Source organism: Cyclopterus lumpus, chromosome 17 (genome assembly GCF_009769545.1).
Source record: "Cyclopterus lumpus isolate fCycLum1 chromosome 17, fCycLum1.pri, whole genome shotgun sequence".
NCBI lineage: Eukaryota > Metazoa > Chordata > Actinopteri > Perciformes > Cyclopteridae > Cyclopterus > Cyclopterus lumpus.
The window spans coordinates 1,690,595-1,703,356 of NC_046982.1; the positions used below are offsets into that span (position 1 = coordinate 1,690,595).

At 41.6% G+C, this 12,762-nt stretch overlaps 1 protein-coding gene across 1 annotated transcript in view; it reads right to left on the minus strand.

Annotated features, from left to right (window-relative positions):
• LOC117746941 (phospholipid phosphatase-related protein type 4-like) overlaps window positions 1-12,762 on the minus strand; it is a 36,309-nt gene that overhangs the window by 8,231 nt on the left and 15,316 nt on the right. The window contains exons 2-7 of the mRNA XM_034556290.1: window positions 10,211-10,396; window positions 9,389-9,518; window positions 9,068-9,263; window positions 5,518-5,575; window positions 5,085-5,258; window positions 687-822 (exon numbers count right to left, since the gene is read on the minus strand). Coding sequence (XP_034412181.1) covers window positions 687-822; window positions 5,085-5,258; window positions 5,518-5,575; window positions 9,068-9,263; window positions 9,389-9,518; window positions 10,211-10,396 — 880 coding nt within the window. The remainder of the gene's footprint in view (window positions 1-686; window positions 823-5,084; window positions 5,259-5,517; window positions 5,576-9,067; window positions 9,264-9,388; window positions 9,519-10,210; window positions 10,397-12,762) is intronic.

Consider the following 12,762-nt stretch of genomic DNA (forward strand, 5'->3'; position numbering starts at 1 on the left):
CATGACTCCAGAGCCTAAATAGTTTTCTGGAGCTAGGCTTTATCCTAAACGGAGCATGTCAAAAATAAACCTTCCCCTGACCTTACACAGTTTCTCCATTACTGAAGGGACAGGGGCTCCACTAACAACTATCTGAAGCAAGTCCCCAAAGTTTATGGAAATGCAATACTGTCCTCAAGTACTATATTAACGTATACAAATTTAAATTTAAAATAAGATTTCATCAACAATAAATCTATAATTTCTAATGGAAACCAGACAAAGTAAGCCTTGTACTGAAAAGAAGTAGGCCTAATTAAAATAATTCTTAACGAGTTCATCAACACTTAAAGTGAAGTAAATTAGCCAAGATTAAAACTCCAGGGATTTCAATATCTTCAGCTCTCCCAGCATCCCACTATGCTTAAAGAGACAATGGCCATACTTTTCATGACAAGTCAGAATAAATGATTTACAGCAAAGACCTACATTTGTATATCTCTGTGCTCAGGGCAAATATGTATTTTCTCCTTTGATTCTGTTTTGATGGTGTTTCTCCTCAGTGTATTGTACTCAATGTGACTCTGCTCATTAGCTTTCCCAAACGTTTGGGACTTTTCTTTTCTTTTGATGGAAATGTATTATTGTGGCTACCATCACAGGGTGATGTAATCTATAATTCTAAGAGACTACCGGCGTGGTTTTACCTTGGTGGCTGTTGCTAATCGCTGATTGACTGACATTGGGTAGGGAAGAGGGGGGGGGCTCTCTCAGGGTAGGGGTAGGTGCTCGACATCTTGACCGATCCTCACTGGGGTGGAAATTCCCCACTGCATAGACACCCTGCATACAAACACACGCACACACAGTAAGACACAGAGGAGCATGTAGCAAAGACATAAGCATAAAAGAGTTTTTCAAATCCAGTTTCATGTCAGCTCTTAGGTCCCACACCAAAGTTAGTGTCCTGATCTTCAGTGATGTATTTAGTTCAGACTTTAGTTTGAGGGTTAAATCAAATCCCTTAAATGACTAGATTGTTCCAGAGAAATGACTTAGCAAATATGGCAATGCAATACAGACCTGTAGTAATATCATGAGAGATATGGAGCAAGTGAGCTGCAGAGGACTGGTGGCCTGGTCACCTGCCTTGATAGACCAGGGGGAGGAGGGTGAAGCCCCAGTTCTGCGTTCTACTCACAAGGTCGCACAGACCTGAACTAACATGGAATCGTGATGAGGAAACGTTTGGATTTGTTATACTCTGTTCTGGGTTTCTCTTCGAGGCAAACTGGTATTCTCCCAAACTCTAGTGGGCAGTTTATTGAAGATTCATCTACATCCACAGCATGGTCTTCGCCCATCAGCCTCCACGTAGTTAGACATGTCAGACATGTAATCAAAAACCCACTGCACGGGACAACCTCGGAGGGGCGAGCCAGTCTTATGGTACATCAAGCTTCAGGGTTAAATGAACAAATTAAAACTCATCTACATTTTTTGGTTTTGAAATTCAGACACACATCTCCCCTTTCGATATTGTTCCACGAGCTACCCACAAGTTCAAATTCAAGTGCGGTATTATACTGTATGAAGGGCGGGGTTAGATAGACAGCCTTAATCACATTTGAATGAATACGTTTATGTATCTTTCCCCAAGTGCAACATGAGTTATTACATTTGTTCATGTTTTACAGCAACGGAAAGGAGAGGGGTTTTGAAAAATACATATTGAGCATAAAACAAGAGTTAATCACAGGGACAGGTTTAGAACTTTAAAAAGTTTTAATTTCACTGTCTATCAAAATTGATTGGTTTCAATTGATGCAATTACCTAAATATCATCAAAAGTAAATTGTAATTAAATACAGTACAAATTAATATTTTTAAAACTAGGAAACAGCAAGTTGGAGGATAATGGTCAGTCTAAATAATCAGGCAATATCCATCCCAGGCACAGTAAGCTTTTTCTAACTCATCTATACTATGAGGCTATGCACAATAATTTCACAAATAACACATTCTTACTCAGGACTCAGACTCTATTACCTCACTTCCACTGCATGGTGCAGCACAGCCCTACTCCACTCACTGAAGTTGTGGATAGTACCTGGTGCTTTTTTAGTACTTGATAACTAGAGCGTACGTTAGTCAGCTAACTAGCCAGCTGCTAAATGATTAAAACAAACAACTTAATACTTCATCAACACACTCTTGTATAGCCCAAAATGTACAATCTGTACACGTACGACATCCTCTGTCCCAGGACCTCACGTCGGATCAGGAAAAACTCCCCCAAAAAACTTTCTTGAGAGAAAAGGGGAAGAAACCTTTGGGGTAGCAACAGAGGAGGATCCCTCTATAAGGATGGACAGAAGTACAATAGATGCCCATTTCCATCGCCAGATAATGACTTAATTTCCAGTTCACAAAAAGGAGAGAACAGGCTTGTGCTGCGATTGTCATGCTACACATTAAAGGGGTTAGAGACGTTAACATTCTGTTACTTCAAAACGTGCAGTAGATGTGTCCAAAACGGTCCACTATGTCTCATAATGTGTCTTGCAAGATTAGGGCTGATTTAAAACAGTACATGACATTTTGAGCCACTTTCAACCATGACATAACGTTTTTGATACATTTGGTGAGAAGCATCCATGTTAAACACTACCGTTGATGGGGTTCATCACAGTACTGTCATATTGTTTAGTGTACTGCTTAAAAAAACACTTGGTGGCACAATTCTATTAATGCTACATTCCAGACAAATCAGAGGTTGCAATTTCTAATTTCCATCTTCAGTCCTCCAAGCGTTCCAGGTGTTTGACGCCAAACAAACAAATAACATGGCTGACTTGACATTTCTTTGTCAAGTGGACACATAATTGATAGTTATTTGCAACGCACTATATTGCTATACAATATGTGATATTAGTTGTGATACTTAACTTACCTCGTCCCATGTACCACCCCTATCTCGCTACAGGCAGAGCAGGGACAAAACCAACAAAACACAAAAAGCATCTGATCAAAACCTGCTGTGTAAGTACTGATGCTGCAGCACAGAAACAAGTGGAGGCTGCCTATCAGTCTCAATTCGTCTACTTGTCTTTTAATTTCTACTCTGATGATAGATGATGCACTGCCAAACAAAGAACCCTAAAATAGCCCTGTGAAGCCTGTACTGTGCAAAATGATTGCTGGAGAAGAAATGTGAGTAATCATCATCTCTCCAAGGTGTAGAGCCACATAAAGGGAGGATAAACATCTTGAAACTTAAGTTAACTACAAATATCCTTTTTCCAGGTCAATAATTACGTTTATCCACTGGTGAAATGTATTTAGTTTGAACCGTGTTAACAAACGTTCCAGAGCACAACCTCGTATATCGGGAACCAACATTTCTTCCCGCAGGAGAAAGCAGAAAAGCAAAGATGTAGGCAGCTGAACAGGCTAGTGTTGGTGTGTTTCTGCTTCAGTGCTGCTGTTTGAGTGGAGGCTGGACTTGTTTGTCCTAGTGTGTGTGGGCTGGAGGGTGAAGGCGTGTGGGAGGTATCAAATATATTGTGCAAATATTCACCAGTTTCTACACAAGTTGAACATCCATGTCTACTTTCAGCCTATAAAACTGCACTGAATAATGCAATGAACCAATGCCAGTACATGACATCTGCATAACATGCCTGCTGGAGGAACTTGCTAGATCTTTTAAATACAAACTGGCACAAAATCATGGATGCAATATACTCTTCTTGACTGATAGGCATGCATTACAATAGTATATTGTCACACCTTAAACTGGGTTACAACACTGACGGCTGGAACAGCAACCTGGCAAAGTGAAGGTGATGTTTCCCAGTTCTGTTAACACCATGATAAAGGAAGTAGAGACACTTGTTTAGCACACTTCTTATTTCTTTAACATCCGGCTGAAAAAAGACAGCGCTGCTGCAGCACACATGCCTAAGTAGACTGGCCTGGATAATTGGACTGTGCCATTGTGTACAGATAGAGGGGTGTCCTCAGCAGACACTATATCTGCACCACTGAGGAGAGAGGTCCAATCAACTATGGACTCACCAGCATGGTTTATATCCTACAGTTGAAAGATGGCGGGAAGGCAGTGTCTCTTGTTCAATAGAGCCCACACAATGTTGTTTATGCTAAGTTCTGTTGAGTGTGTGTAGGCTTTAGCACAAATATGTTAAACTTATATATTTATTCTAATGTGTCACTTTGGTCTGATTTAGTTCCCCATCTTAATAATTGTAAATATTATTGGGTAAATAAAATCCCTATTTTTTCCACCTTTACATACTCTCTCAGTTCTGTGTACCCTGGTCTGGCACAAACACATTTTAATTTTAAAATTCAATGTCTGTGTCCTTGTCAGAACTCAGTCCAGACAATTGTATGCATAATAATGGTTGCTTGGGATTCGTTGATTAATGGAGTTCTTAAAAATGTTGCGGGTTGGTTGGTGCACAACAGGTCTGGTAGGTGCAGATATTAGAAATGCCTCACCCACGTATTACTACTTGATCTGCTTTGAATGTGAACATATCAGAATTGACATATTTCAAGATGTTGGTACTAATAAATACATAAACATTTTGTTGATAAGATAACAGCTTCGGTGACTCGTTCATTCAGAAAGAATATTAGCAGCTGAGCACCGATCGCCCTTGAGTTGGTTATCATTTAAGTATAAAATAATTAGGTTAAAAACTATAAACAATATTGAAACAGGAAATCATTTAGGTTACAAGGTAGATACATAATGTTTTAAATACAGTTTGTAGCATTGACAGGGATCTATTGGTGGATATGGAATATAATCATATGAAGTATGTTTTCTTTAGAGTATAATCACCTGAAAATAAGAAACGGTTGTGTCTTTGTTACATTAGTAAAGCCGTACAGTATATACTGTATCTCCATACAGAACGGGTCCTCTTCACAGAACCACGGCGGCCAGCGTAGTTCTCCTACACGATTGGTCTGCAACCTCCCCGCTGGATGCCCACAAATACTACACATCTTTAAGATGCACAGTAAACCTGTATCTATTAATCAAAATGGTTGTGACTGGTTAACAGTGTTACCAGATAAACAGCAATGGCAGATCCCAGTAACCATCCACAGTAGACGTCGACAGGATGGTTTCTGAACTGGATGATCCTCGTCAGCCCGGCCAGGATGGCCAGCATGACGAAGGAGAACACCAGCAGAGGCTTCAGCAGCTTGGCAGAGTCCGTCAGCACCGTGTTGAAGTACATCTGAAACAAAAAGGTTTCACACGAGTCAATCGTGATCTTTTAAATGTCCATATGAAAACAGATAATCCCAAACCTGTGATAGTCAACCCCGATTAGTGAGACTGTGTTCAGTCCCCATCTGGGATTAAATTAGATCTATTTAGATATCTTACCATTTGTAAATGACCAACAAGAGATATAATGTCTGTGTTTCTGTGTGTTAGATTTTAGGTGGCATCGTGAGCTACAAGTCTCAGTCTACATAAGAGAGTGTACTTACTGAGATGTAGACAGCAGCAAAGGCCGCTAGAGTTGCATGCTGGGAGGGGAAAGACTTCCTATAAAGAACAAAAGAAAGACAACATTATCATTTACAGACAGCTGAGGACAATGCTGAATATTCATCTGCAACAGGGAGGTGACGATCAAAGAAACTCGGACGTGTGTGTGTGTGCGTGCGTGTTTGTGCGTGTGTGTGTGTGTGCGTGTGTGTGAGTGCGTGCGTGTGTGTGTGTGTGTGCGTGTGTGTGTGTGTGTGCGTGTTTGTGTGTGTGCGTGTGTGTGTGTGTGTGTGTGTGTGTGCGTGTTTGTGCGTGTGTGTGTGTGTGTGCGTGTGTGCGTGTTTGTGTGTGTGTGTGTGTGTGTGCGTGTGTGTGTGCGTGTGTGTGTGTGTGTGGTAGCTCTGCAGGTGTTTTATAAATACAGTGTATGAAGGACAACGGAGGGCAACAACTCTAAACCCGTGATGTGTGGTTTGCTACCTTGTCGTCGTATTATTACAAACATATATCCTGGTAATAAACTAAAGTTTTATCATGCAACTATATATAAAAAAAGGAGTGTGTGTTATTAATTGTTTCTAATTATTCAATATTCTAAAGCATACATTTATACGTTTACATTGACTCTGTTGCTCCTGTTGAAGCGTGCTACCAAATACATAGATCTCTATTCATGTGTATGTTCTCAGGCTACAGCAGCAGTAACTTGCCAGGGTGTGAGAAATATTGATTGAGTATTGACATATAATATTTTAAATGCAAAGATTTGTGGCAGACAGTGGTCCATGCTGTGTTGTGATGTTGGATGTTACACTGACTGTAGTAAATCCATAGAGATCCAAATGTTGTGATTGCATAAAAAAGAATGCCAACATATCGCCTTGCTCACAGTACATATATATTATTCCTTTTTTTGGAAGATTTTTGAAGGCGCTCTGGATGCCTCCTGAGAACGCCTGCTATACTCCAGATCATTTCCCTGTGCACACCAAGAGTCTGTGAGGAACAGCTCACCAGTCTGGTGTTCAGAGGCACAGAACATTCTGTGTGGCGTTTGGCTGAAGCCTGCTGCTGTGTCACAAGGTTTGATGGAGGCGCCAGTGTGCAGCCTTTTGGTAAAGTGTTACATTAATGACATTTTAGAGAGGTCTGTGTGTGTTCTGCCATCTAATGCCACAAGATTGCTCTGAGCACTTCACAATCTAGTAGCTGTAAATACAAAGAACAATGGGTGAGGAAACGGCCCAGTGCTACTTGATGCACAAACTCAGCCGGAGCACCGTAGTGAGCCAACATGCCAATAACAACAACTCTGTGTTGTCAGTTTGGATTGTGAAGCTCAAACTAGAAAAACATGGCAACAACTTGCCGGTCTCAGAAGAAAATGGTGGTAGATAACTAGATATTCTGTCTATATAATGCTGCTTAGTTATGTTAAATACAACGGAGAGTATTTCTATAATAAAATGAGTTGTTTGAAACTTAAAAAAATGATCTTCTATTTGAGTGGGAGGATCTCCCACTCAAATAGGGGACAAAACATTACAGGGCTGCAGGTCTTGCTCTCTCTTTCTCTCTCACACACATCAAATGTACTTTAAAATGAACAGTTACAAATCAACGTTTTACTAGATTATTAGTCAATAAATGTGCTCAATCCACGTTCCCTCGGTTTCACTGTCTGTTCTCACACTCGTAGCTCTGCCAGGTGGGACTCTGAACTGCCCCTGTCTGTGAATGTGAGTGTGGATGGCTGTCTGTCTCTATGTGCCCAAGGTGTCTGGAGAATCTAGGGGGGAGGCACACACACCTGTCTCTTCAATAACCTGCATTAATTAACATTGAACACAATAAGCACACTTGGGTTGCCAAGTTGCAATCAGTTGATTAGCTCAGTGAATGACAGTGAGGCAGGTAACATCAATATGGTGTTGTCATTCATGCAGTGTTATCTTGACAGGGTTTGCCATACAATAAGAGCAGGTCTGTGCTGAGGAAACACTCAGGGCCCTGAACTCTTAGTGAACACATGTGGTGAGGACGGGAACAGAAGCCGTGGGCTACGAAGCTGACGATGGAGTGGGAAGGAAAACTGTGGCATCTAGTGAGAGCTGCAGAATGGGAGGGGCCTTCAGCTTTAACATGCAATGGAGCAAACACAGATTTCCAAATATTCACGTAATGATTTCAGCATTGCTTGAGAGACTGCTTAGTGAGTGACAGCAGCTAGCAAATAAAAGTTACATCTGCATGTAGAGCGACATGCAGCCACTGGGCAACACACAGCATCTGTTGCTGGACAACAACCGTTGAACTGGAGGTTTTTCTTCCTGCGGAACTGACTACAGTCCCCGCTAAAACTGTTTGATTTCTTAAGAATCATGTGGGGTTTCGTGTCTTGATGAAGGAGACTTAAAATGACAGGACAGTCTTAGGAGTCTGCTGGACTACTTCTAACTTCTAAGAGACCTTAGAGTTTAGAGCTTGGTCGACTGTAGCTCATGTGGAGAGTGGTCATCCCGTACACAAGGTCCCCGGTTCGATCCCTGCTTTCCCCATAGTTCATGTTGAAGTGTCCTTGAGCAAGACACTGAACCCCCAGTTGCTTCACTGCAGCCCACTTCCCTTAATAACTATGTGTCAAATGCAGAGAAGAATTTACCCACAGGGATCAATAAAAGTGTTCTTTCTTTCTTTCTAAAGAAATTACATTACATGTCATTTAGCTGACGCTTTTATCCAAAGCGACTTACAATAAGTGCATTAAACCATGAGTCCAAAATAGGGGCTCCAGAAGGGTTCTTCCTGAAGGGCTGATATTCTACCCAGATCCATTTACTTTGGCAACAAAGGGTTAAAGTACCCTCAAAGCAAACCCCCCTCCCCCCAAAAAACTGTTGCCTTCTTACTTTGGATCCTTGTAGACCAGCTGTATAATCAAACAACAAAGGGATCTGTATCTGCCCATATGGATTATAATTGATCGGCAAATAGATCGACAGCTAAATAAATGTAATCAGGGATCTGTAAAAGTAATATTTGCTTCCTTTTTCCTTTTGTGCTGATCCAATGTGTGACTATGATTTGGGATCTGATCTGTGGTATGGCCCTGGCTGACCTAATGTCAAGGACCGGCAATTCTCATGCTATTGACAAGCCACACTTTTTGGTGGACCAGCCAATAAGTGAAACACTTGTGGGGATGTACGATGAGTGTATAGGTGCTTTAAGTGAACCTGTTATATGTCAAACAGCCATGTTGTCACCGGTCCATGTAGCAGATGACCTTGGCAGTGATGATGTACAGTGTCCTACTTGTAGCCCATAGTTTCTATGTTTTAATACTTGTCCTGAGAGCAGATCTGTAACCATAACAACAGAGAAAACGAGTCTAGGACTGCCAGCTACAAGAAGATTATAGCCTGTTCATGTGTGAGTGTGTGAGTGTGCTAAAACTAAACATTAGGAATGACCCACCCACCCACACACATCCTCTGACACACTCACTAGATCACTCCCACACTCGCCCACAGTCAAACAAAGCCTTACCTCCCAGCATTGATGAGCCCGACATCTTGTCCTGAGCAGATATCCTCCAGAATAAAAGCTTCATCACAGGTGGACATGTTAATGTGGGTCAAGTTGGGTTTACACACATCCAACCAATAGGGTGTGTGTTGACCAGTGGACAGCTGGAGAATATCAGTTATCAGTGCCGTCACACACAGACCAAAGATATGGACGCCTGTGAAAAGCAAGAGCAAACACAGGATTAGTAGAACTGTTGTCGTTTGTTTATTTCGGTTTCTGTGGCTCAATTTCTGAAAACATGCACATGCACAGTTGTGTGTACATCATGTGTCCTCCCACCTATGAAGCGTACGGCCCTACGGATGTAAGAGTTGAAATTACAGCCTGCAGCGTTGATGTTAGCCTCCGTCTGTGAGGCCGATGACCTCCTGGAGAGATAGCAGTACAGAATGGCCTCTCCTATAAGAATCTGCACACAGAAATAGACAAAGAGAAGATTGTTGGCAATGCAGATTTAATATGCATTATTATTTTATTTTTCAATTTGTTATTTGATACAAAATCAAGATATTTCAATCCCAGACGAAGAAGACTGCAAGATACTCTGAAGAAAGCTCGTCGTACGTTTTGCCTTTCTGTCAACCTCCTGCTTCAAAGGACAAACATGTGCTTTAATCTCAAAATGTGAAAAGTCAAAATGAAGTTCAAACACAAGCACAGGAGGTGAAGTAGATGTGTTGGCTCTCTGATAGAAATAGTGTGTTAAGATGATATTACAATTGGCTTTCTTGAGTATTGTGATTTCTTACACATCACGTAACGCTAACACGGTTTCAGTCATTTGTATAGAGGAGACGATACAGAACAATATTTGCCTGGTACACATTAGTGTATCAGGCAATTATTGTTCTGTATCGTCTGCCAGTTGTATACAGATAACATAATGCGGGTAGAAAAAAAACTGTATTGGTTGGGCTGGACTAGCAGTTAGCAATCATTTAATCAGGGTTTATTTTAAGTTTACAATTTTACATTTTTGGGGAGTTTTTCCTGATCCGATGTGAGGTCCTGGGACGTATGTGTACAGATTGTAAAGCCCTCTGAGGATAATAATCACAGACTCTGTTAGCCACATGTAGATGTGTGGGGGGGATTACTTACAGTTGCGGTGGGAGCGGCGAAGGCCAAGCTGAAGAGCAGAGGCAGTGTGCAGACTTCCTGTCTGGGCAGGATGTAGGGAAGAGACAGACTGCGGTCATTGCAACTGTACCCAGAATGCACCGGCTGGAATATATCCGTCAGTTCGAGGAAATAAAGACTGACAACTGAGGAGGCCAGGATAGGGAGCTGCAGTAAAGAAACAACAACACAAGATATGGGAGAATAGTTTTTAAATCTAGTCAAGTTTTATTCATATAACGTCAACCTTTTTTCTTGCCACTGTCGCCCAGTGCTCTACGTGAAAAGTGTCTTGAGGTAACTTGTGTTATGATTTGACATTTCAATTCAGTTTATTTTGTATAGCCCAATATCACAAATTACAAATTTGCCTCAGAGGGCTTTACAATCTGTACACATACGACATCCCTGTCCCAGGACCTCACATCGAATCAGGAAAAACTCCCCAAAAATAACCTTTCACAGGGAAAAAAGGGAAGAAACCTTCAGGAGAGCAACAGAGGAGGATCCCTCTCCCCGGATGGACAGAAGCAATAGATGTCATGTGTACAGAATGAACAGCATTTACAAAGTTACATAAACACATTACATGAATATGACAATGTATGAATGGAACTCCAATCCATGAAACAGAAGGAGGTAGAGAGGAGGGGGGGTGGGGCATCAGTAGGGCCAAGGTGGGAGGCCAGCTCACCAGGCATCAGACACCTCCAGGTCCAATGGACCCTATGAGACGTGAAGTCACAACGACTCCGGGGAGGAAGCAGAGTTAATAAGGTGCAATGGAGAGATGTAAATGTATCCATAAGGAGAGAGAGAAGAGGAGAGAGGTGCTCAGTGTATCCTAAAACATCCCCCAGCAGCCTATAAGCCTATAGCAGCATATCAAGGGGCTCGACCAGGGCAAACCTGATTCAGCCCTAACTATAAGCACTATCAAACAGGAAAGTCTTAAGTCTATTCTTGAATGAGGTGACTGTGTCTGCCTCCCGGACTGAAAGTGGAAGCTGGTTCCATAAAAGAGGAGCTTGATAACTGAAGGCTCTGGCTCCCATCCTACTTTTTAGGACTCTAGGAACCACAAGTAGCCCCGCATTTAGTGAGCCCAGCTCTCTAGTGGGGCAATATGGTACTACAAGCTCCTTAAGATATGATGGTGCATCACCAATCAAGGCTTTGTAGGTGAGGAGAAGAATTTTAAATGTGATTCTTGATTTTACAGGGAGCCAGTGCAGCGCAGCTAATACAGGAGTAATGTGATCTCTTTTCTTAGTTTTTGTAAGTACACGAGCTGCAGCAGTCTGGATCAACTGGAGGGATTTAAGAGACTTATTAGGGCAGCCTGATAATAAGGAGTTGCAGTAATCTAGTCTGGAAGTAACAAACGCGTGAACCAGCTTTTCTGCATCTTTTTGAGACAAGATGTGCCTGATTTTTGAAATGTTACGTAGATGAAAAAATGCAATCCTTGAGATTTGCTTAACGTGGGAGTTAAAGGACAAGTCTCGGTCAAAGATAACGCCTAGATTCTTTACAGTGGTGTTGGATGCGAGGGAAATGCCATCTACAGAAACCACATCACCAGATAATTGATCTCTGAGGTGTTCAGGGCCCAGTAAAATAACTTCAGTTTTGTCTGAGTTTAACATCAGGAAGTTGCAGGTCATCCATGTGTTTATGTCTTTAAGACATGCTTGAATTTTAGCGAGATACATTGAATTGTTTTATGGCAGCAACAGAAAGTTTGCTGATCCGTCAGGGAGTCGGGCCAAAAACTAGTGGCCATTAGAGGAACTGTCCCCGGGAGCACTTCAATATTTGACCATGGTGTATTATTATAGCAGCTGATCTACAAGGCTCTACACACAAAAATAATTTGAACTGCTCTGAAATCAGTGTAAACCATTAAAAGTTCTAAATGTTATCCTTTTACTTTGTTGTAGTCATCTATAGGGATTATCTGCAAAAAAACAAGATTTAGATGATGAGGAAATAAAAGATTGTAATTTTTTTAATAAAAATGAATCTGGGAAATAGCCGTTGTTCCCTCCAAAATATCTATTTGATATTGCTGTGAAAACTTTAGCTCAAACCAGTTGCGACCCTCCTCCACCCAGTCACCTCCAGTCAGCATCATCATGCTCCTCCTTCCTCATCGGGTTACAGCAACTCCCTTCACGGTGGTGGTGGTGATGAAGGGAATCCCCCTCGGGATTCTGCCTTATCTGACCTCACTACCCCTTGATTATCCTATTTCATGATGGAGTCCAATGGCCAAAGACTTTGCACTATTCAGATGTTATGCATATGTAATAAAGTATTGTTAAATTCTAAACAAGCCTCTCCTGATTGAACTTTATTTATTCGTGTCTGTGTAATTAAGTGTCTGTGTAATTAATCTGTGCATCATGTGCGTGCTGAACCGTGAGGAGGGATCCGCACTGATCATGAATCAACCACGGACCAGTGCACCACAATGGCTACAATACGAACAAAAATACAAATGAAAACATGCAAGAACAGATGGAGGTAAA